Source organism: Aspergillus fischeri, genomic scaffold, assembly GCF_000149645.3.
Source record: "Aspergillus fischeri NRRL 181 1099437636264 genomic scaffold, whole genome shotgun sequence".
NCBI lineage: Eukaryota > Fungi > Ascomycota > Eurotiomycetes > Eurotiales > Aspergillaceae > Aspergillus > Aspergillus fischeri.
Genome location: NW_001509762.1, coordinates 1174545 through 1196998, shown reverse-complemented (window position 1 = coordinate 1196998; position 22454 = coordinate 1174545). Strand labels below are relative to the sequence as shown.

The 22454-nt window shown below is 50.2% G+C and overlaps 8 protein-coding genes across 8 annotated transcripts, besides 1 other annotated feature; 4 read left to right on the top strand and 4 right to left on the bottom strand.

Annotated features, from left to right (window-relative positions):
• Nucleotides 1-299: 299 nt before the first annotated feature.
• NFIA_076550 (pentatricopeptide repeat protein) lies at nt 300-4118 on the bottom strand (the record flags this gene model as incomplete). Its single annotated transcript, XM_001259621.1, has 1 exon — nt 300-4118. The coding sequence occupies one exon, from the start codon at nt 4116-4118 to the stop codon at nt 300-302; it is 3819 nt and encodes a 1272-aa protein (XP_001259622.1).
• Nucleotides 4119-5161: 1043 nt separating this feature from the next.
• Nucleotides 5162-5190: a microsatellite.
• A 1598-nt stretch (nt 5191-6788) lies between these two features.
• On the top strand, nt 6789-7835 carry NFIA_076540 (sterol desaturase family protein; the record flags this gene model as incomplete). The annotated part of the gene is made up of 1 exon (XM_001259620.1): nt 6789-7835. One exon carries the CDS (start codon nt 6789-6791, stop codon nt 7833-7835), a length of 1047 nt encoding a protein of 348 aa, XP_001259621.1.
• Nucleotides 7836-8609: 774 nt separating this feature from the next.
• Nucleotides 8610-10116, top strand: erg8 (phosphomevalonate kinase; the record flags this gene model as incomplete). The annotated part of the gene is made up of 2 exons (XM_001259619.1): nt 8610-8959; nt 9012-10116. 2 exons carry the CDS (start codon nt 8610-8612, stop codon nt 10114-10116), a joined length of 1455 nt encoding a protein of 484 aa, XP_001259620.1.
• Nucleotides 10117-10645: 529 nt separating this feature from the next.
• NFIA_076520 (putative MFS monosaccharide transporter) lies at nt 10646-12475 on the bottom strand (the record flags this gene model as incomplete). Its single annotated transcript, XM_001259618.1, has 5 exons — nt 10646-11111; nt 11181-11567; nt 11620-12160; nt 12220-12327; nt 12379-12475. 5 exons carry the CDS (start codon nt 12473-12475, stop codon nt 10646-10648), a joined length of 1599 nt encoding a protein of 532 aa, XP_001259619.1.
• Nucleotides 12476-13666: 1191 nt separating this feature from the next.
• Nucleotides 13667-15267, bottom strand: NFIA_076510 (uncharacterized protein; the record flags this gene model as incomplete). Its single annotated transcript, XM_001259617.1, has 3 exons — nt 13667-13858; nt 14005-14936; nt 15009-15267. The coding sequence occupies 3 exons, from the start codon at nt 15265-15267 to the stop codon at nt 13667-13669; spliced, it is 1383 nt and encodes a 460-aa protein (XP_001259618.1).
• Nucleotides 15268-18709: 3442 nt separating this feature from the next.
• Nucleotides 18710-19656, top strand: NFIA_076500 (uncharacterized protein; the record flags this gene model as incomplete). The annotated part of the gene is made up of 3 exons (XM_001259616.1): nt 18710-19271; nt 19356-19439; nt 19499-19656. The coding sequence occupies 3 exons, from the start codon at nt 18710-18712 to the stop codon at nt 19654-19656; spliced, it is 804 nt and encodes a 267-aa protein (XP_001259617.1).
• A 901-nt stretch (nt 19657-20557) lies between these two features.
• NFIA_076490 (putative 20S proteasome maturation protein Ump1) lies at nt 20558-21459 on the bottom strand (the record flags this gene model as incomplete). Its single annotated transcript, XM_001259615.1, has 4 exons — nt 20558-20625; nt 20686-21118; nt 21205-21251; nt 21393-21459. The coding sequence occupies 4 exons, from the start codon at nt 21457-21459 to the stop codon at nt 20558-20560; spliced, it is 615 nt and encodes a 204-aa protein (XP_001259616.1).
• Nucleotides 21460-21589: 130 nt separating this feature from the next.
• Nucleotides 21590-22310, top strand: NFIA_076480 (mitochondrial 37S ribosomal protein uS12m; the record flags this gene model as incomplete). The annotated part of the gene is made up of 3 exons (XM_001259614.1): nt 21590-22004; nt 22074-22174; nt 22245-22310. The coding sequence occupies 3 exons, from the start codon at nt 21590-21592 to the stop codon at nt 22308-22310; spliced, it is 582 nt and encodes a 193-aa protein (XP_001259615.1).
• Nucleotides 22311-22454: the final 144 nt, after the last annotated feature.

Genomic DNA, 22454 nt, shown 5'->3' with positions numbered 1-22454 from the left:
ATGGTATACACGCAACATAATGAATCCCAGTTTTGACCAACGCCTTCCCCTCGCTGAATGCATAACACAGTGTAAATGAGTCCTGAAACGAAGTAGTCAAGTATCAGAAATCGATGCTGCCTTCCCAAATGCCTGTACAAAGGCCGTTGGGCTGGAGATCGCCAGAAGACAGGGAATCCAGCCCTGGCAACTTAGGGGATACATTAGAACAAGTACTTTTTGATCTTGTCAATATGACATAGGTTTCAAACTGGTTGAAACGAAGAAGGGAAGGCAGCATAATCGGATGAAGACCCTGTTTAGATGGCAGCAACCGGCGCACCACCTCCGACCAGGTCAAGGATCTTGCTGGCCACAGCAGTAGGATAGCCACGAGACAGCATCTCCTGGACAACACGAGAGGCTCCCTCGCGGTCTTCAGATGCCAAAAATGCACGAGTCATCGCCTCATAGGTGCTGGGCTCCCGTTTGTCGATGCCAACGCTGTCATAGACCGCCTTGGCCTTGGCGACGTTGCCTTCAGCGGCCCACCCGTGAATAAGAGTGTTAGCAATGTAGGCAGTCATCTCCACACGGCGATCGGCCATGTCCTTGACTATGGCTTCGGTTTGAGCAACCTGATGATTGGCCACCATGGCCTCCAGCAGAGCCTGGTAGAGGCATGGCTGTAGGCGCACCTTGCGGTTTGATACAACAGACTGGAAAACATCCAAGGCAGCATCAAGATCGTGCATCACGCATCCCTTGGCATGGATAAGGGATGCATAGTGTACGGCTTCGGGCTGTTGTCCGGAGGCCTTGATAGTTTCCAGCACCTTCTCAGCAGCAGGCATGTCCACGGGCTCCAGGGACGCAAAGGCGTCAATGAGCAGTTTGTATGTGTGCATGGTGGGCTGGATGTTGCGACTTTGCATGCGCTGGTAGTAGGCCAGCACCTTGCTGCGGTCGCGCTTGGTATTGAGGAAGTACTGGATCATAGAGTTGTAAGGAGCGGGTCGCGGCTTGTAGTTGGGCATCGACTCCATCTCCTCGAACATCTCTTCGGCAAAACGCTCATCACTGACACGGCAGAGAGCATTGACGATCGTTCCGTACGTGACACTGGTGGGGCGGATGCCGTTGGCACGCATCTCGGCGAAATACAGAAGGCAGTCGTCGATTCGGCGCGCCTTACCAAGTTTGCCAATAAGCGCATTATACAAAAATGACGTCGGCTCAACCCCTTCGGCAATAGCACGGTGGAAGATCTTCAGAGCCTCGGTTGCTTCATCAAAGGTCTTGGTGGATTCCTTGAGGGTAGTGATGTAGAGGCCAAATGTATTCGCTGATGGCGCCGAACCCAGCTCCAGGAGCTCGTTGTGGTACTTGGCAGCGAGGCTGCGGTCTCCGAGAGTCAAACAGGAGGCAACCATGGCGTCGAGGATGGAAATCCAGCCATACTTGACAGCATGGTACTGAGGCAGCAGAGGAACATCACGACGGGCCATGCTCAGAATCTCCTGCACTAGGTCGGCACGGCCGGCCTTCGTAGCCGCATTAATGAGCTTGGCATAGGTGATATAGCGAGGATGGCGACCAAGGCGACGCATGTTCCGAAGCCGAGTCAAAGCCTCATTCAGATGAGACTCTGCGCGACCGCTTGTATTCTCCAACTCCTCGGCAATAATAGAAGATCCACGGAAGTCGGTAGCATATGCATACGGATCGAAAGAGTCATCGCTAGACGCGGGCGTCATAGACGAAACTTCCGAAACAGGAGAGTGACGACCGGAAAGGAAAGACGACGGAGAGGACGCCATGCTGAGATGGTCCTGCCATCTCTTCACCATATCAGGCCGGCTGTTGAACAGCTTGGCGACGGCTTGATCGACCAGGGCAGTAGTTTGAGCATCCAATGGGAATCTCGTGGCTAGAGCGATGTCAAGCATGTGGGCGAAGCGAATGGGATGAGCGACATCAAAGGTCATGGAGTTGTTGTTGAGAAGCATACCAGCTTGAACCTGGAGGGCGAGCGCCAGATCGGGAGCAGCAAGCTGAGAGATACCCAAAGGTCCAAGGCTGGCAACAGCATGTTCAGCAAGGGGAGAGACGAGACCACCATTCTCAGTCATGGACCAAATGAGGTTCATCGCAGCCTGTGGAGAGATAACAGCAGCAGTCTGCATGAGGACACGGCCGATAAGGTGAAGGCTTTCATTAATTTGTTCACGGATGGAATTCAGTACGGCGGCGTTGTTGGCAGAGGAGTTGCGAATCCGGGCGAACATATTGCGGGCTTCAAGAAGGGCTTCGTCGACCTGGCCACTCTTGACCAAGGCAACTGCGTACATAACCGTCGGCTGAACCATATCCGGAGTTGCCTGACCCACGGTACTTAGCATCAGCCACAGGGGTCGAGCCTCTGACACATTGCCTTGCCGCACACGCAACGCCAGCATCGCAATGGCGGGGCCCTGACGCACAGTCGGGTCTGAGGGGAGACGCCCGTACGCTTCGGAGGCGGTGTTGAGATCACCGGCATCCGCCGCAGTGACGCAAATGCGGGCCATGGCATGATCCAAAGCACCACCGCGTAGCTGCTCCTTGGCGTGCTCCAATGCCTTTGCATGTTCACCTGACTTAAGAAAGTACTGCACAAGGCCATCCTGAACAATTACGGACTCAACGGCCTCCTGGCGAGCTTCACGGTTTTCAGCGACTTCATCAAACGAAGCACGGATGCGCCCAAGGAATCGCAAGGCATTCTCTTCCTTTCCGGCTGAAAGATAAGCCCTGACCACAGCAGCGTACACTTGACCGTCCAAACGCTGAACAATGCTGAACGTGCCATTATCGTCAGAAATTGCGAGATCCTTGTATTCGTTGTAGCACTCCACAGCACTGGTCAGATCGCCAGTAGACGCAAAGGCATCGATCATTGATGGAAAGATAGATGCATGTGGCGTCACCTTATGCGACTCCATGTGGGCATAGATACGGATCATATCCTCAACTTGGCCTTCTTTCGCACATGCTGTGATAAGATAGCGGTACATATCGAGAGAGAAGACGAGATCGGAGTGACGAGTAGTTGCGGTGTTGAACAATTTGACAGCAATAGCGAGAGAGTGGTCCTCAGCAAGCAAATCGCGCTCCAGCTGACTAGAGTGCAGCATAAACTTGCCAGGCTCTTCCATGCCTCCATAGCGGAGTCGCTCCTGCTCCAAAGACTCCTTGGCCTTGATCGTCTCATGAGAGCGGGTCACAAAAAGCTCGACCAGTGTGCGATAGGTGTCTTCATCGGGAATTACCCTGCGACGAAGCATGTCTGAGTAGACATCGAGTGCTTTGGGGATGGCATGTGAAACGTCGGTGTGAAGGCGGACGGCAGATTCCAACAAGGCATTGTAGGCACCAACGGTCGGAGTGAGGCCATCTCTTAGAAGCAACTCGAAAGCCGCAGGGATCTCAGCGTACTTTTTGCCCGAGGCTAATTGGACAATCTGATCGGAAACGATTCGAGACTGCTCAGCGGTCGCATCGGAGACGGCGGCCACCTCCGGTGGTAGATCAGGGAATGCCTCAGTACCCTCATCCTTTGCTTCCGATGCCTCCTCAGCCTGCGCCTGTTCCTCCTGAATCTGGATTTCTCGTGCTACAGCCTCCTCGACTTGAGCGCTGATTTCGGCATTGGCTGAAGCCTTGCTGACGCGTGGTGAGTCGTGCAAACCGGGTTGAGAGTCCGTAGCCTTCTCCCCCGCCTTCACCTTTGCTGATTCTTCATCCCCAGTCGGCTTCCAGCCAATTCGTCTCTTGAATTGAAACTGTTTCCAGTCACTGTCATCACCAGTCTGCTGAGCGTGCTGCCACGCCGCATAGTATGCCGCTAACCCAAAGTCTCCGGACCCAGAACCACCCTGACTGGCCTTGGCACCAGCACCCGAGGAACTTGATGGCTGGAAAACATTTTGTAATTGACTTGTCCGAGTGAATTTGGCGGGTTGACTGGCAAGTTGATTGAAAGTTGCCGACGACGCGTACGACGACTGCGACGCGGCAACTACCGACTGAGCATAGCCATGGGTGAAGGCTTTGGTGAAACTCTGACGCGCGAGGTGAGTGAACGGCTTGAACACCATTTATCTTGCGGGAGACCTCTTCAGAGGGAAGAGGTGATGCTGTATATTGATTAGTCACACTGTCTCAAGTAATTTTTCTTTTTTCCCGCCAGGTACCGAATCAAATCCAGCATACCTTGCAATCAAAATAGTAGAAATGATGCAGGTTCATTTGACGACTTGAGGCCGCCAAAAGAACGCGCGTAATAAAGGTGAGAGGACCTCAAACGGCGAAGAGAGGTAATAGTCGATTAATGGTGAAAGATGTAAGAACCTGATCCCCAGAGGAAACGAAGCAATATTTGAGAAAAGACGAAAATGATCTGTATCAGTGACTAAGCCACAAAGGGATTAGTGCAGATCCAGAGGGACTAAACTGTTCGGGGAAGAAATGCTCTTTATGGGGCAAAGAGTCCAGTGCTCAGTGTCCACTTGTCCACAAGTCCCGAAAGGATTCCACAAGGCTTAGATAGGACCTTTTGATGGCAGGCAATTAGAGAAAGAATTGCCCTGTTCAAATAGTATGAAAGAATGTGGTGGTGGGAGATAGGGGGAAAAAATTGATGATGACACCTGGCAGATCGCGTCCTGATATCAGATTCTCGAAACGACAAAGGGGAAAATGCACGTCGGAATACAGTAAACGTCAGCGGAGGAAGCCTTCGAGAAACTATCCAAAATCGTTGCCTAAGGTTTGAACTTTTCTACGATGAGATGATCAGGTGGTGGCCCTCGTTCCCGGGTCAAGGGACCCATTGTCCAATCGAAGAACCGAGAGAGTGAATTCCCGCTGGGGCTGGAGGGAAAAGCAGGAGGTATTTTTCACCCGTCCCTGATTCTTTGGTGGATTGCCGGAACTGTCTGGCTGTTTTGACAGGGGCGCAGCAGCCGTGACTCACCCGTCATTCCGGCTTATTTTCTTGACGCGCTTTGTTGGCTCCGTCCGGGATGCCATAGTGCCGAGCGCCGATAAACGACAGTCCAAGGTCATCCAATTCCTTCAAGAAAATGACAGATCTGTGCCTGTTAAGCAGGCTTATAGTCTTTAGAAGGTCAGTATTCTTATATGGAATATATGGAATATATGGTATATGGTAATACAACTCAAGGTGGCGTAGCAGTGAAATACAAAGAAAAGCAACACAAGATTGGGCCAGCATCAAAGAGACTACGGAGTACGGAGTAGACTGGGCGGATCGAACGGAACCCAGAGTTGTGTCCGGTTCTGGCCTGAGGCAGTCAGTGTCGTACTTTGTTCAGACCAACAACTTTTTCATCGCTGCCACTGTGTCCGTAGGTCGTTTTACAATCTTGACGTACACGGGAGTTCTAGAGTCCGAGCGTGCCTGGAAACTTTTGACCCGGTGTTTCACTGCAGTGCTATGCATGACATTCGCGCAGTGGCATCCATGAGGTAGAATCATGCTTGCCTCAGTCTTTTTCGATGCCATTGCTTGTTTGGTTGTTTGGACTACTTATGTAGAATCCAACCTTTGCATATATGTTCTTTGCATCCAAAATTTCCGATATACTACAACTTGCACGACAGGCTGGTTCTCAATCGTATGATGCGCCTGACAGATCAGGTCTGCCAGAGCCTGTTGTCCATCGACGGTATAAGCGAAGACAGATGCCATCGTATTCGTTATCTTTCCCACGCAGCATAATAGTTCAATTGACTTCATGTAGCAGAGTTTGTGCTTGTGAAAAGCCACTTCAGATGGAGAAGCGGTGGTCTCTCAAGTGAACAATGCCAGCGCCACACCAGTCGCAAGGCAACAGCAAACTGCTTGCCAGTGACTCGCCCGGGAATGAGTTGCAACAAAGGAAGATCGAATTGTCCAGCTCCTCGTTCATGTGCAACTGCTAGTCTAGAAGAGAACATAGATATCTTATCGAAATGTAGCTACATCATGACCAAGATCATGTAAGTTGAGAGGAACCAGTCCCAATTAGGCATGCAACGCGATGGGGGGATCCCAAACTTGAGTCTTAACCGGGGTACATCTGATTACCACGGACCGGCAGGCAGTTTTTCCGGGAATGGGGTACTTTAGCCGAGAACGACTTCATGATGGTATAACGCCGATGTCTATGGATCTGCATACGGGGCAAACTGTATTTGTAGCCCTTGAACCCGCAATTTGAATGCAATAATAATGGTGAGATCAAGACCCGATGGCAAGTGTCATGTAGAAGAGAGAGAATACCTACTGATCGTGTCGAGAGTAGAAACGTTTCGGACATGAGATCCATTAACAACTCTTGTCTAAAGGCCCGAGGTCTCTTAGAGTCTTAGTGCGGGGAAGAGTGCCTCCCAATGAACACTAAGAACAAGTCTAAATCGACATCATGCGCATGTCGCGTGTGGTTCGGCAAGGCTCCAATGATCCCAAAAAGCCAAAGGTTGCGAGCTCCAGCCCCTGTTCGTTGAGGATGCGAGGATCTGCACGACCGTCATTAGTAGAGCCGCGGTGCTGGTTTCTTATACGGGGTTTCCCAGAAACCCCACATGAACAGATCTACTAATTCACATGCCGAAGGCATCCACATTGATCTTCTGGACTTCAAACCGTGACGCCACAGGAGCTGAAACATAAAATAGAGGCCATTCCCCGGCCAACCCCTTCCCTCTTGGATGGAGTACCATTTGCAAGCAGATAATAGAGGGACTGTAATCGAGAGGCCAACATGGCAACCGCAATGCGCAATCCCAAGGACTCGATGAAGTCTACATGGCGGACTGATAAGGAGCAGTGGACTGTGTTCCATTGGTTCTATGAGTTGCTTGGCATACATCCTACTGCCCTCGACCAAGACGTTCCGGTACACGCCAAAGACGACAAGGTGCCTTTCATGACGGAATGGCAAACCAACCGCTGGGTCCTCGTCCACGCCTTAATACCATTTGCCATTCACTGGGCCTATGTCGCCTATACAGGTCGCAACATAACCCCAGTCGCCGCTTTTATTTTCTACAGCACGGCGTTCAAGGCGATTGCCATTCATGAGTTGCATATCCTCCGCCGCCTCGGCCACAGACTTGGGTTTTTCGACGGCGACAAGCATGAGCGAGACGGTGTACCTGATGTTGGTGTCGTTAAAGTCGTTCAGTCGCTACTTTCGACATCAACCTTTCGTCCGATATTCACAGTCTTCCTGAGCTACCGGACCAACCTACCACCTTCTTCTATCAACTGGCTTTGGCTACCACTTGAGATTGGTCTTTATGGCATCGTTCTGGACTTTTGGTTCTATTGGTACCACCGTCTCATGCACGATGTCGGCAGCCTCTGGAAATACCACCGCACTCATCACCTCACCAAGCACCCGAATCCGCTTTTGACGCTTTATGCGGATAGTGAGCAGGAGTTCTTCGACATTGCGGGCATTCCTATAATGACCTATTTCAGCCTCAAGCTCATGGGCCTCCCTATGGGCTTCTATGAGTGGTGGTTTTGCCACCAGTATGTGGTATTTTCAGAGCTTGCCGGGCACAGCGGGGTCCGTCTTCACACATTCACACCATCGACGCTGACTTGGCTTCTGAGGCTCGTCAATGCGGAACTGGTTATCGAGGATCACGATCTTCACCACCGCTATGGGTGGAAGAGTAGTTACAACTATGGCAAGCAGACACGCCTTTGGGACCGCATTTTCGGCACATGCCGTGAGCGCGTCGAATCCAGACTAGACAATATCGACTACAACAATAAAGTTACGCTGCCTCTGTGGTGAGCGACGGCCTCACAACGAGCAGTCCCTTCTCTTTATGACGTCAAGCCTTGTTTTCTTGCTGGACAGCTTCTTAAATCCATTGTTGTACGAAGGCGTCGGTGGTTAAATGCTTGGAAACCGGCGTGGCCTTGGAAAGGACTAAAACTGTTTGACGCATACTTGATGATCTAGACTGTATATAACGTACCTTCTGCATGTAATTAAACTCTCCGAGTCCTGACCTTATCCATTCGCGTGGTCTAATACTGTCTGTACCATCAGCCACAATTAGCCACAGCAAAACACTAGCCACGGCCGATTAACTCCGCATAGAAGCAGCAAAACATTGGGACGACGGCAGGCATTGATAAGCATGATGCATATCGCAAAGAATATCCACTTAATCCAAAACCTCAGGAACAGGCCATATACTTCATTGTCATGTCCAATTTCACTGACTTGTCCTATGAACATTGTTGAAGTTCTTTTCTTCGTCTAGGCCCCAAAGTAGTCAGGCGGGGCTACTGAGATCTGCCCCTCGATTTGGAGCGCTTGATTGAAGTGTCAACTCATTTTTTGGTTACACACTGCACAAAACTTTCTGTCAGACACGTATGTCCGATTTGATAGTGTCTCGTACATGTGTGCGGAGACAATTGGCTTGCTTGCAGAAATGCTGACGCCACGTTCCTTTAGCTCCCATTAAACCTCTGATACCGGACCACCGACTTTAACATCTCGATCTAACTCCCTCATCGACTCTCCGACTCTGACGCCGAGCTTCTGATTTTCACCATGTCCCCTCTTCCCCCAGCGGTAACGGCCTTGTCCGCGCCGGGCAAGGTCCTCCTCACTGGGGGTTATCTGGTCCTGGACCGCAGCTACACTGGGACTGTGTTCGCCCTCGACGCCAGAATCCATGTCATTGTCCAGCAATTGAGAAGGAACCATCGGCGGGAGGCCGCCTCAGGATCCGCGCAGGGCCAGTCGGACGCGCCTCAGGCGGAAGGCAATGTTCATGGAGACAAGGAAGACGAAGACACGATCGTCGTGCACTCCCCACAGTTCGTGGATGCGGTATGGGAGTATAGCATACAAGGATGCGAGGACGGTGGAGGAGTCCTAGTGAAACAGAGAAATGATGGGTAAGCAACAATATTATAGTACCACCAAATGCTCAAAACCTGACCCATCCAGGCCACGCAACCCATTTGTCGAGACCTCTTTGAACTTCGCCTTGACCTACATCAGCTATGTGGCGGACTCTAAGGATTTCGGGTCATTATCGATTACTATCCTCGCCGACAACGATTACTATTCCGAGACGGCCTTCTCCAAGGCTTCGGGACTCCGGTCGTCAAGCAGATTCGTGGACTTTGGTGTTCGCCTTCAGGAGGCACACAAGACGGGCCTGGGCTCTTCAGCCGCCTTGGTCACTGCCTTGGTGTCGTCTCTCGTCATCCACCGTACTATGCAGCCCGACGACCTCGGCCCAGGCCGCGATAAGCTTCACAATCTGGCCCAGGCGGCCCACTGCGCTGCGCAAGGTAAAGTCGGGTCCGGCTTCGATGTTGCAGCTGCCATTTACGGCTCCTGTCTTTACAGACGCTTCTCCCCCTCGATCCTCGAATCAGTCGGCGACGCTGGTTCTCCAGGCTTCGAAGAGCGCTTGTTTCGGATCGTGGAAGACGCCGACCCCCAGCATCCTTGGGACACCGAGTGTCTGGATTTCGGCATGAAGCTCCCCCGGGGAATGCAAATGGTCCTTTGTGACGTCGAATGCGGCTCGCAGACTCCTTCCATGGTGAGGAAGGTTTTGGAGTGGCGTAAACAGAATCAGAAGGAGGCCGATATGCTCTGGGGTGCTCTGCAATCGAACAACGAAAGACTTCGCCTGGAACTCAGACGCTTGGCACAGAGCCCGGACGAGCATACCCTCAGTGACTTTGAAAATGTCCGCACCTACATTCAGCGCTCGCGTAACCATATCCGTACCATGACTCAAAAGTCTGATGTCCCAATCGAGCCGCGCGTCCAAACAGAACTACTTGACGCTCTGTCCGAGCTGGAAGGTGTCATCGGCGGTGTGGTTCCAGGAGCAGGGGGCTACGACGCCATTGCGCTCCTCATCCAAGACAGTCCCGATGTGATCAGCAGAATGAATGCCTTCTTTGAGACTTGGGAGAGCAAAGTGGAGGACGATTTCAATGGCAAAATTGGGAAAGTCAGGCTTCTTGGCGTCCGCCATGGATCAGAGGGAGTCAAGAACGAGATGCTCGACCAATATGCGGGCTGGGTGTAGGGGTAAGCTTCCACACCCGCCTTGAGAAATGACTACAAGGTCGACTCTGCGTCTGATCTTTGTTATTCTCGACTTTAAAGTTAGTGATGGATGATGATGGCATGACAATAGCATAGCATGAGCGTGACCGCGATGGTATTACTCAAGCGTCAGGCAAAGATTCAATTTGAAAATTTATATTATTGTCTAAGCCCCCTAATGACAAAATTACTGACACTGCAGCGAGCAGACTAGCACAATTAGCAGTCGAGACCCATATAGGCTACGTTCTTTTAGAGTAGCAGCAAGCTGCTCGAACATGAAGATCCCAACAGCAAGGAAATTTCTTTTGTCATGACTAGCTCTCTATCTGACAGGAGGCTGAGCTCTATGGTTTCGATACCTTCATTCTCAGCACTGACATCAGATGCTCAAGACATGCTGTTAGTACACCTCAAATCGCCTCAAAAGTGACAGGACGCCAAATTCATCAACTATAAATGATTAACCGTGTCATTCAAAGAAAAAAGCCCCAACCAGACCAGCCGGTTTATAGCTGAGTAGGCTGGAAAGACGAAAACTCCGCCGTCGCCGCCGGATCCCTCTCCATAACTCTCTCCTCAGTCTTCTCGTTATCGTTCAGGATCCCATACTCCGCCGCCTTGGCCTCGATCTCCTCGTCCGAAAGCCGCGGCAGCTCCCTCGCGGCACGCACGTAGTTCATTTTCTCCACATAGCCCTTGGCGAAAATCAGATCGATTTCTTCGAGACTCCGGCCTGCGGTTTCGGGGTAGAAGAACCAGATGACCGGAATAAAAACGGCGTTCCAGGCCGCGAAGAAGAGGTACGTGCCCCAGCCGATGTGCTCGATCATCACGGGGGTGATCATGACGACGGTGAAGTTGAAGAGCCAGTTGTTGCAGGTTGAGATGGCGTTTGCCTTTGCGCGGGTTCTGAGAGGGGAGAGTTCGGCTGGGTAGAGCCAGGGGAGGGGGAGCCAGGTCGCGCCGAAGAAACTTGATGTGGAATTAGTACAAAGTTGGGAAGTTTCAGGGCGGGGAAAGGAGCTGGGGTCGGTGACGTACCACATGTACAGGAAGAGACCGAAGACTGCGCCCTTGGCTGTCTGCGCGTCGCCAGGGATCAGGCACGCGAAGACGATGATCATCGCAGCGCACTGGCCGAAACTCCCTCCAAGGAAGAGCTTGCGCCGGCCGATCTTTTCGATGAAGAACCAGGAGAATGTGGCGAAAATCGCGTAGCAGATCATGTTGACGCCGCCGATGAGCAGAGCGAAGTCGTGCGATTGGCCGATTGAGTCTTCCAGGAGGACCGGCAGGTAGTAGATGACTGCATTACAACCGGAGATTTGCTGGAAAACCTGCGAGGACGAGCCAACAATCATCCGGCGGAAGTGCTGCGATGGTCCTCCGGTGAAGAGGTCTCTGAAACTGGCCTTTTGGGCACCGGCACTGGGGCGCACGTCAGCTATGAAAATGTGATGTGCAAAGTAGGGGAGCGTACGCTCGGACTGAGTCTACAATCAACTGCTTTTCCAGCTGTGTATGACGATCGCTTATCTCCGTACCTGCAAGCGCGGCCAGGACCTTCTCGCCGTCCGCGATACGATCCTGCGCAATCAAGTACCGTGGCGACTCGGGGAGATACAGCATGCCCACGATAATCACGATGCCAAAAACAATCTGGAAGGCGATCGGGAACCGCCAGACAAGGTCCGGTGGCCCGTAGTGTGCGCCAAAGTCGATCCAGTAGGCGATCATGGTTCCAATAGCAATAATGCCTCCCTCGATGCAGATCAGCAGACCTCGATTGCTCGTTTTGGAGCATTCGGCTTGATACGTCGGGATGGTCGACGTATTCATTCCATTGCCGACTCCCGTGATGACACGGCCGAAGATGAACTGGAACAGAGGAAGTGAGCCCGTGAATGATGTGACTTGGATAATCACACCAACGATCATCACCGATGCGCCGCAGATGACCATTTTCCGGCGTCCGAGGATCTCGCCGAAGATCAAGGCGAAGATAGCGCCGAATAGACAACCTATCGGTGGTGAACTGGGTTAGGCTCCGCGGTACATAGCGGCGCAGACCAGTACTAACCGACTTCATAAACAGCTGTCACGGTCGCTTGCATGGTGTTGTCGTCTTTGGTTGCTGTAAAGACATTGTTAAATGCCGGGTCGGAGATGATACCAGACATCACACCCTCTGCCATTGTCTCTGTTAGCACGGATCAATCAATCAGCCCGCGTTACTTACGATCGTATCCGAACAATAAGAATCCCATGGTCGCAATGGTTGACACAGTCCAGGACAGTTTCCGTCCGGACATACCAGCAAAAGTGGGCGGCGCCATGGTGACGAATCGGTAATCATTCGACTCGAAGACAGTGTGAGTTGAATTCGTGTAAACATTTTTGAGTCCCTGCGCGAGGCAGACCCATAGAAATAGTCACCTGGCATATGGACAAGAACTATGAAGTCAGAGTGGGCATCGTTCGCTTAGTGAAAGTGAGTAAGTCCATACAGTTCGATACTGAGTTTCCCCATGCGGTAGTTGAAAAGTAGGGCCATAGGCTACCCAAGATCTGCATGGATTCTTTATCCATGGTTGTGGGTCAGTCTTCAAAAGAGAAGTAATTGGTCAATCTTTCATTCTCTTCCTGCTCGATTTCACCCTCGCCTCTGTTGATCTCATCTTTGGCACTTTTGTCTGTCATGAATATCAGCTTGTGAGTACACGAGAGCTGAAGCAGATCATGAATCGCTCGCATACTCTACTCAAATGCTTCTGCTCAGCACTCGAAGTGAGCCTGAGCAGAATTGAGTTTGTAGTGCAGGTGCGGTTTGGATAATACCGCTCATGATGTATTGATGATGTCTTTTTCGAGGATTGGCACCTAATTCTCCAGAGAAGAGGAAGTGTGTTTGGCTCGGATTCAGAAACGGAGGAGAAAGTGATGTAATTGATACCCACCACACGCTAGCCCTAAGTACCCACAACCGTGCAAAGAACTATTGATGAACCATGATTTCCGAGCTTGGTTGCACAAACTCAATTCCTCGGTAAGCTTGTCCCGTTCTTGGTATTGGAGATCCTTACGGTCATTATTAATTCCGATAATTCATCGTTCCATTCGTTAAACTGACTTACTTGATCAGAGATTCTGAAGGCATACAGGAGGCATAGATGAACCATACATGAGGCAGACTTGAGGCAAGAGTGAACCGGTCACCCTGCAACACAAGTATGCAGACGAGAAAGGAATCTGAGATGAGAATGAAATTCGTTTAGTCTCCGAGGTCCAGATTGCACAACGCTTCAGGACACTCGCAATTCAACATGGGGCAGATCGACGCCATGCTAGCCGGAAATGACGGGAAAGTGATCACAATTTGTCGCTTTGTCCAGCAGTGAACAGGTTGCTCAGAGCCCGCTGCAGATACAAAACTATGAGCATTCCGATCTGACAACCATGTGAACTGTGAAGGGAGACAAGTCTCAGCGCGGCGAGTGGAGAAGATCCAAGTCAATAGATATCAACGATCATAGATCATGATCAATAGTCGACGCTGGGGCATCCGGGGAAAGCAATGAGTAAACCGGCAAACGCTCCTCGCAGTAGAGAGGCAAGGTTGTGTTGCCTTCATGAGTGTAACACGAGCGAAGCGTCAAGGGGACCAGTCGTTCAAAAGGTTTTGTAGCGGGCCTGCCATTGATAAAAACATACACCTGAAACTGTATTCAAATAGTCAGATTAAAAACAGCTCACACCAGGCCTGTTGACCCAAAAGGAACAGTTTGTCACCACAGTATAGAAAGCAGGGCAGCCATTAAGGTGAAGCAGGATGTGGAAAGCATGGTTTTGATCAGGGTAGTCTTACCTCAAAGAAGTGTGACACCGCCACACTCCGAAGTTTCGTGTCATAGTGCATGTATCTGAATTCTGGAGCACCTCTGTGCGATTTGCACTTAGGCATCTTTAGCTCGAAGTCGAAGCCAATCGTTTCAGTAGGAGGAGGGGCATCGCCGTCAGGAGTGTCACAGTTGTTAGAAGATATAGGGAATCTTGTCGATTTTGTTTCAAAGATGTTGAGCTCCTCTTCAGAGACTTCGCCTCCTTGTTGCGAGTGCACATCCGGCCTGAGGCCGTGATTCAAAGTCTCATATAGCAGTAACTTTTTATAAGGAGCCTTACCGGCCCGCGTCCCGTCCCGCATGAAATATCTGACGTCCTCAACCAGAAAGACCTGAAGTTTGCGGAACTTGGTGTCATTGTATCCTTTGTACTTGAATGAGCCGGGAAGGCAATCTTCTAAAGCGATGCCTTTCCTCCGCAGGGTAATGTCCGCATGCAAAACGCGGTCAACATGCAAAGCCCAATTGCCGCCCACGGAGTCTTCGACGTACGCATCGGTAGGGCAGCGAACAGCGTCGACCTCAGTCGATTTGTACATGCCCCGGAGCATGGAGTGACACTTGACGCTCGCTTTGAGATGATAGCGAACTATCGTTCCCTCAACGAATGTAGATTCGGGGAGACCGGAATGCAGTATCATTTCGAAATCATAAGAGTACTTTCCAGGCGCAAAGCATTCGGGGCTGAGATCTGGGACGGTTTTTGGGGAACGCAGACGGAGCTTCTCAACAATGTTGTGGAGCATGTTGAACTTCTTCTTCGGCCCTTCAATTTCCGTGACAGCTGCGGTGAGTTTCTCGGGCTCTTTCGCCTGATAATGGAACTGAGATTTTGAGTCCTTCTTCGAATTAAACAGTGTCAAAGCACAATTGACAACGCTTCCCATTTCGCGAACTCCTGTCCCAAGAGTTGATGTTAGTCAACACAGCCGGCATGGGGTATAAGGGAGTGGCTAATGCCAGTTCTTACGGTTGGGCCATCTGATATACGAAAACCCATCCAGGGCCACCACGACCTGTTTGATTTTCAGCGGCCGTTTGACAATCAACGTGCAGCGGCCCCGAAGCACAACAGGTCTGTTGCCCGTGGCCTCGGGAAGGAAAAAGGCAGGCTCAGTCAGTTCCAATACAATAGCCAATTTCCTCTTCTTGTCCAAGTCGCGAAGTATCTGAGTCACGACAGTAGGAGTGTCATTGTGGAACCAGTACATATCAATTGCTGACTCCATCTTGCCGTTGAAGGGGTGGAAGAACAAAATGAAGCTGCTCGTAATGTGAGCTCTTGAAGATCCCTTCAAGGCAGGAATCCTCGAAGTCTTAAAGTGATGGTTCTAAATCTCTTGAACACATGACCGACGTCAGTGTTGCTTCCAATCATCCTCCGATTCGGAGTAAACTTCAAAATATTACATCAAACGACAGTCGAGAATTGTAGAACTTACCCTGTACTGTGTAACCGAGAGCTTGGTACCATGAAAAGTCTATCCCGGAGAGCTTATTTGGAACGATCGATTGGCAGAGCCGTGGGAATATTGCTTTGTAGTACCGAGGAGCGCGCAGAAGGAAGGTCATGCCTCTACTGAGAAAATGAAAGGAGAAAAAGAGAAGATTATTAGTGTTCAGGTGACATCGCATCGTTTGATTTGATAATCGCAAATCATGAGCCAGTGCCGGCATAAACAAGTAAAAACTCGCTTTTGTACCTAGATGAGTGATGTTGCTATGAGGTGCAGAGTGAATGAACCCATGTGAACAACCCATTCTCCTGTATATTGAATAGATAATGACTAGTATATCTTACAAAGGATGTGAAACTATACTATGGTACATAAATATATGGAAGTTATACAAGGAATCATGATTAAGGGAGGAGGCTGTAGTGATAAGGGCTATCTAGCTCTCCCCAGGTGCGGCAAGGCCGGCAAGCCCTGCCCGAATTGTGGGGTATTTCACGCTAGCCGCTCGGACCACATGGTATTCAGACCAAGAGCTCTTATCTTTACGCCGGCTGAGTAAAGGAGTTTTTCCTCATATCTCGTTATCCTTGTAATCGGAGGGTTGACCTTGATAATAGCACTTAAATCATAGAATTTTGGTGGCAGGCTTTGACGAACCACGGCATCCAGGAGCTTCTCAATCTATGAGAACGTTTTTGCACCTTTTCGGTGGTTAGCTGCAAACTAAGGGGTTCAGAAGAGCAATTTTCGCTTGAGCCTCGAGCATTTTCTGCCAGGCCTGTTTTGCTTCAAGTCCTAGACTTCGTAACGATGTCCAAATATTGTTTGTCCAGGTTGTTGTGATCCCGGCTTCCGCATGATCACCTGCAATGTTTATGAGATGTTATGTTCCTATGTATCAGGACTGTCTCTGCAGTAATTTGTGGCTTGGTAGTCATCTTGATATATTCATGGTTGTGATGCAGACAAGGTTATCCCGGAACACCAATCGACCACAACGAAGTATTCAACCAAGAAGAGCCTCGAGAGAACTGCTACCAGGTAAGATATATATTCCTGCTCTATTGAGATAGATGCTAAGACCTTCTAAGTGAATGTTACCATTCTAGAAGAAGCGACGGATAGAGCTCTTGGAACTATTGAACAAGCAGATATGAGCGAATCCTCGATATACAAAGCACCGAAACTACAACTCGTCGCATAATTACAGGTGATATTTATTTCTCAAGTCTTCTACAATTTACATGGCATTTTCTTCAAGATTTCATCGAAAGTCGCCAACCGCGTTCTGCATATCCAGAGGCCAAGCGAGTAACGGACACTACTGCTTACAGACAACATACCAGGCCTTGATAGTCCTTTTAGTCTCCTGGTTCAATGAGTTATATGCCTTGGTAACTTCGTGGTACATTTAACATTCCTGACATTGAGAGCTAACCTCGGAGGAGCAATAAACCAGAAATTCGTTTCTTAGCACATGCGAGTAAAACAAACACAGAATCATCAGACACTGGCACACATACCTTCAAGATGGCCGTTCTCAAGTTGCATGATACTTGGAATTTCGAACAGCTCAGAGAATGAACCATAAGAGTTCGAGAGTCGGGGAACGACTTCTGGCGACAAGGCATTGAATTATAAGACACAAATCAAAGAATCATTCATCGAGTCATTTCGACCACACGGACAATGGAAGAAGGGACAGTTAATATCTCATCAAGATCTGTCCTCGTGCATTGCCCATACAACAAGTTATGACTCAATAGCTTGCTCTCTATAGAGACGTTGAAAGCTGGAGAATCACAAACCATAGTAGGATAGTTCAAGCGACATCCCAATAAGCTCTTGCCATCCGTCCTCGGATGCACCCATGTCGCAAAGGGGGCAAGCTCACACCTAATATAAGATATTGCATATAACTGTGCACTACAGTTCCTTAAGTGTGTCTGAGTTTCGTGAGCTCCCTCACCCGTCCATTATAACAGCTGATATAGGTGCTGTAGTAGGCGCAGGAGGCATTGTAGGCAGAGTGGGAGAGGGCCATGGTGCTTTACGCATATCATGCACGCCTACGCCAGGTCGCAATTGGTATATAGAAGCAAATGACGGAGGCATACGGAGTAATTCTCAGGCAGAGGGGCTTCGCAGAGTTCTGTAGAGCCTCAGTCGAAAGGTGTGCTCAGATGGAAATACCAGAAATCAATTGTGGAGATACCCGTGGGTCCCCCTATCCGGATGACGCTTTTACCCCGACAAAGTTGAGGGGTTCTTATGCAATGCAAGGATTGCGAGGTAAGCCTAGGCAAGCGCAAACACTTCTATGTTACTCTGCTTATATCTACTCGCTACCTTGCTAGCATCAGTCTCGAGTTCCGGGAGCAGATCACATTGCTTCTCCGCATGCGACCATGATCAGCGGCGAAGACGGGATTCTACCTGCACGCAAAAAGACGAAGTAGTCGGTTGTTTGTAACGACAAACGGAAGAATAAAAATAGGCTCCTTGGTAAAAGTTTGAAGATTGATTTCACTTTTCAAAATCTGTGGGTCACTCTGCATTGTAAATTAGTGATAATTTGTTTGAGATTTGACTGTCGTTACCTACTCTGGGAAACATCTGTCACCCTCTGTTTTAGGGAGTTTCAGAGGAGGCAAATTGCGGTTGCGACCGTGGGCCAGACCAACAGTCAAACCAAGAGTCAAAGCACCAACTCCTAGTTGAACTAGAGATTTGGCTACCCATCACCCAGTTGTCTTGGTGCTATCTACTCTAACCATTTTTGCGTGCTCTAGTTTGCTTTCCCCCTCCTCATCCTTGCCTGACTCGTCAGTCCTGTTACTGAGACTACTACCAAGTAGTCCTCCAACTCCTACGACTCCACCTCTGTGATTCCTCCTTTACGTCTCCTCCTTTACGCAAGTGCTCTGTTGCACCACCATAATTCCATTTTTTTTATCTATCTATTGATATCTCTGCTTCTTCTTCTCTGTATTTTTCAGTTGCGAGTTCTTGAATGTATTCGTCGGTTGCCTCCCTCCCACGCCTCGTTTAAAGCGACTCTCTCGCCAGCCGTTCCCCCCATCAAGGACTCTGTCCTAAGTCCGCGGAAGGCACATCCAATCGTTTCTCACCTCTTTCTTTGACTTTGCTATTCTCTCACTTCTACTCTAATCCCACGATTCGATCGTGAACTGCGATTTGAAACGCACTCGAAATGTCTTCTAACGACCCTCACCCTCCGCCATCGGACATCGCATCACCGGGGATCAAGGACGAAGCTCCCTCTGCAACGCTCGAATCCCCTCAAGAACCGCAGCAACAATCGCAAACTTCCGCAGTCTCTTCTTCGGAACCTGTTCAAAACGCCGCTGTTCCTGATACACAGAGCGATCCCGAGAACACCCAGAAAAATGATAATGCGGACAGCACCCAAGCCGCTGGTGTCCACGATAGCAGTACACCGATTATCACCGCCGAGCAGAGCATCATCGACGCTTCTGCAACAAATGACAAACCCCCAGATACCACAGGACTAGATACAACTAATACGCCAGCGCCTGAGCCATTATCAGACGCATCAGACGCCGCCGCGAAGGAAGTGGAGGGTTCCGGCCCGTCGTTGACCATCACGCTCCTTTTAACAACAGGATCTCGCCATCCTTTCGAGATCGATGGGAAATATTTACAAAAGCGGGGTATCAACGTCGAGGGTAACGATCCGTTTGCTATGAGTGTATACACACTGAAGGAACTGATCTGGAAGGAATGGAGACAAGGTAGGAGCGGAGCTGTCGGCATCCACTGCGCAACGCAGAATAAGAAGGCCGGACCGTGTGCTGATGATTTTACGTGTTTGACAGACTGGGAATCGCAACCAACCTCTCCAAGCTCTATCCGATTGATTTCGTTTGGCAAGTTGCTAGACGACAAGTCCCCTTTATCAGGTAGGCGACGAACTACGTAAACACTGCTCTAGACTTCCGGCTGATGTTGTGCGTCTCAGACTGCAAGTTCAACAAAGATGCTCCCAACGTGGTACATATGACAGTCAAGCCTCAAGAAATTGTCGACGAAGAAGACGCCAAGGCAGCCAAAGCTCCGTATAGCCGGGAACGTGAGGCCAGTGAACGCAGTCCTGGATGTCGTTGTATCATCCAATGATATCTTTAAGCCTTCGCACCATTAAAGGAGGGTGATGTGTCTTCTACGACATGTGGTGATCTCCATATCTGTGCTTCTTGTTCATATCTGCTTGTCTATCTTTCGATCATTTCCGTCTCTTTTGATACATGGTATCTGATTTGTCATATTGGCTGACCATACGCAAGGGCTGGCGTCATGGATAATCGCGATTGTGCTCTAACATCTGGTTTTTGCGGTTTCTGATTGTATTTTCCCGTTCTACCTCTCTGTTTCGCATCATATGTACAGGCTTCGATTGCGTCTTGTCTCCCATCATCCGTGTCCCTATATACCCCTTCTTTCCCATCTTGCCATTTATTCGTCTCTAGTCTCGTTCTTAGCTGACAACAACGTCATGGCCCTCTGGTTTACTCTTGTCCGGTTACTGATTATCCTTTCTGGTGGCTTTCTCTTGCTCTTGGCATTTGCCCAAACTACCCCAAGTACTCCTTTCATTCAAGCGTCTTCCCAAACTGTTACGGTGGGTGCTGCTGGCAATCGTCCTCTGACATTGCTATCGGTCTGGCAGAATCCAGACTGCCTCATTCTCACTATTCAGAGAGCAATGTATAGTCTGATCGTCGCTCAAGGACATAGTTTTTTTCGTTAGGTCACCCTGAGGGCCAGGTTGGAAATCAAAATGATGTACAGAACTCAGGTGGACATAAATGAACTCATGAACGTTGTTTTTTTTGAAGTTTACCAGCAATTTCCCAAGTTCATGTAGTGATATAGAGTCTTACTGTAGCTTTCCAGGACTATTTGCCAGACATCGCAGAGAAACAAGTCTTAAAATCCTAAGGCCTTTATTGACACTGTATCAGAAACGTAACGACTCATGCGAAAATTAAGCAGAAGACAGAACAAGCTGACACCCCAATCAGAACTCCACCCGGAGTCTCTTCTCCATCTCGTCATGGAAGGAAGGCGGTTCCCGGAATTCGTCTCCTGTATCAAAAAGTATCAGCCTCGTCATTCCGGCAGCGGAGATCCGGACATTCAACCAACCTTGGAAAATATCCTCCCAGTCAATCTCCGTATCCCGTCCCCCAAGAACCAGAATGTCCTCGTGCACATTACCACCTTTGTTTCCGCCCAGCACAGCAGGCCGGAAAGTACCGTCCCGCACGATCTTGAGCTCCATGCCGCGCCGCACAGGCTCCGCGATCCCGTATGCCCGGCGGAGAGTCTCCATCTTCATGGCATCCTGGGTCTGGCGCCAGGCGAGCAGGCGGGCTTCAAGGGGGTGTGTTGATGAGGGGACGGCGGTTTGGTTGCTAGAGGGGGGTCCCACGGGTGCTGGGAGGGTGATTTTGTTGCGGAGGGTGTCGGGGAGACCGGGGGCGGATGGGGCGCCTTTTGATGGGCGAGCGGTGGGGTTTCTGGTGGTTGTGTTGGAGGCCTGGGTAGCATAGTTTGCTGGGGGTGCTATGCGGAGAGACTGTAAGTGCGTTAGTGACGCTGTTCGAGGAATTGCAAGCTTGATTGTCTGGTAATGATCATGGCGATTGAAAGGATATGACCTACCATTTTGGCGTTGGTGATGCTGGAGGTGTGGATTAAAGGCTGACAAGCTTGAATTCAGAGATTTATAATAGATGAAGCTTCTTAGTCTATGAAGGAGACAGATGGAAGTTGTATGACGAAGGTGTTGAAGTCAAGGTAATAGCTGAGTAGGTTGATATCGTAGGTAGCTCTAGCATTACGATAGTCACTAGCCTGCGGTGCCAAGGCTCCAACCGCATAGCGCGTCCAGCTCCTCCGGGCCCGCAGAAGAACCATCTCGGCAGCCGGCTTATGGGATCCTTCTCACGTGATATTATCGAGAAATTATCCCGGACTCCGTATCAACACCGCGATACAGAAATCGAAGGGGACGTCCAATTTCAACCATACACACACGACCGCCAGAATGCCGCCGTTCATCTCCTCCCTCGCCCTCCGCACCCTCCGAACCCTAGTCCAGCGTCCTTCTCTCACAGCCATCCCGGCAGTCTCGAGGCCAACCCTCTCCCGGTTTCAACCTGTCCTCCGCACACCCACCGCCATCACCGCAGCAAGAGCCGCAGGCGCGGGCCCTATCACCCGGCATTTCTCCACTTCCCCCTTCCGCCAGGCAACGTACAACCAAGTCCGTCGCGGATGCCGTGTATCGCAGCGAGCGCGCCGCTCGCGATCCCCCGCGCTCATCGGTAGAGCCCAGATGAAGGGGGTCTGCCTGAAGACGGGTATCACGAAGCCCAAGAAGCCCAACTCCGGTGAGAGGAAGACTGCAAGAGTACGGCTGAGCAGTGGGAAGGTAGTGACGGCGTATATTCCCGGTGAAGGTGGGATTCTTCCGAGTGTCAATTGTCAACGTGATAGGCGATTGTGCTAATAGTGGCTGCCGTGTGTAGGTCACAATGTTCAGCAGCACAGTGTGGTTCTCGTCCGTGGAGGTCGAGCCCAGGATTGTCCCGGTGTTAAGTACCATTTGGTTCGGGGAGCGATGGATCTGGTATGTGTCTGCCGCGCGGTGTTTTGAATGTAGTTGGTGGTTTGGTCCTTTGCTAATGCTTGGTTTACAGGGTGGTGTTGCGAGTCGGTTGACGAGCAGATCGAAATATGGTACTAAGAAGCCCAAGAAGGATTAGAAGCTCAGTGGTCGGTTCTGTGGTAACTTTCCATTGCGGTAGAGGGATGCCGATTCACACACTGTACAATTTGTTCCAGATTTTGGTCTGGTTGTCGTCAATTTTTTTTTTTGTCGTTGGACAGCTATGTACATTTTATGATGC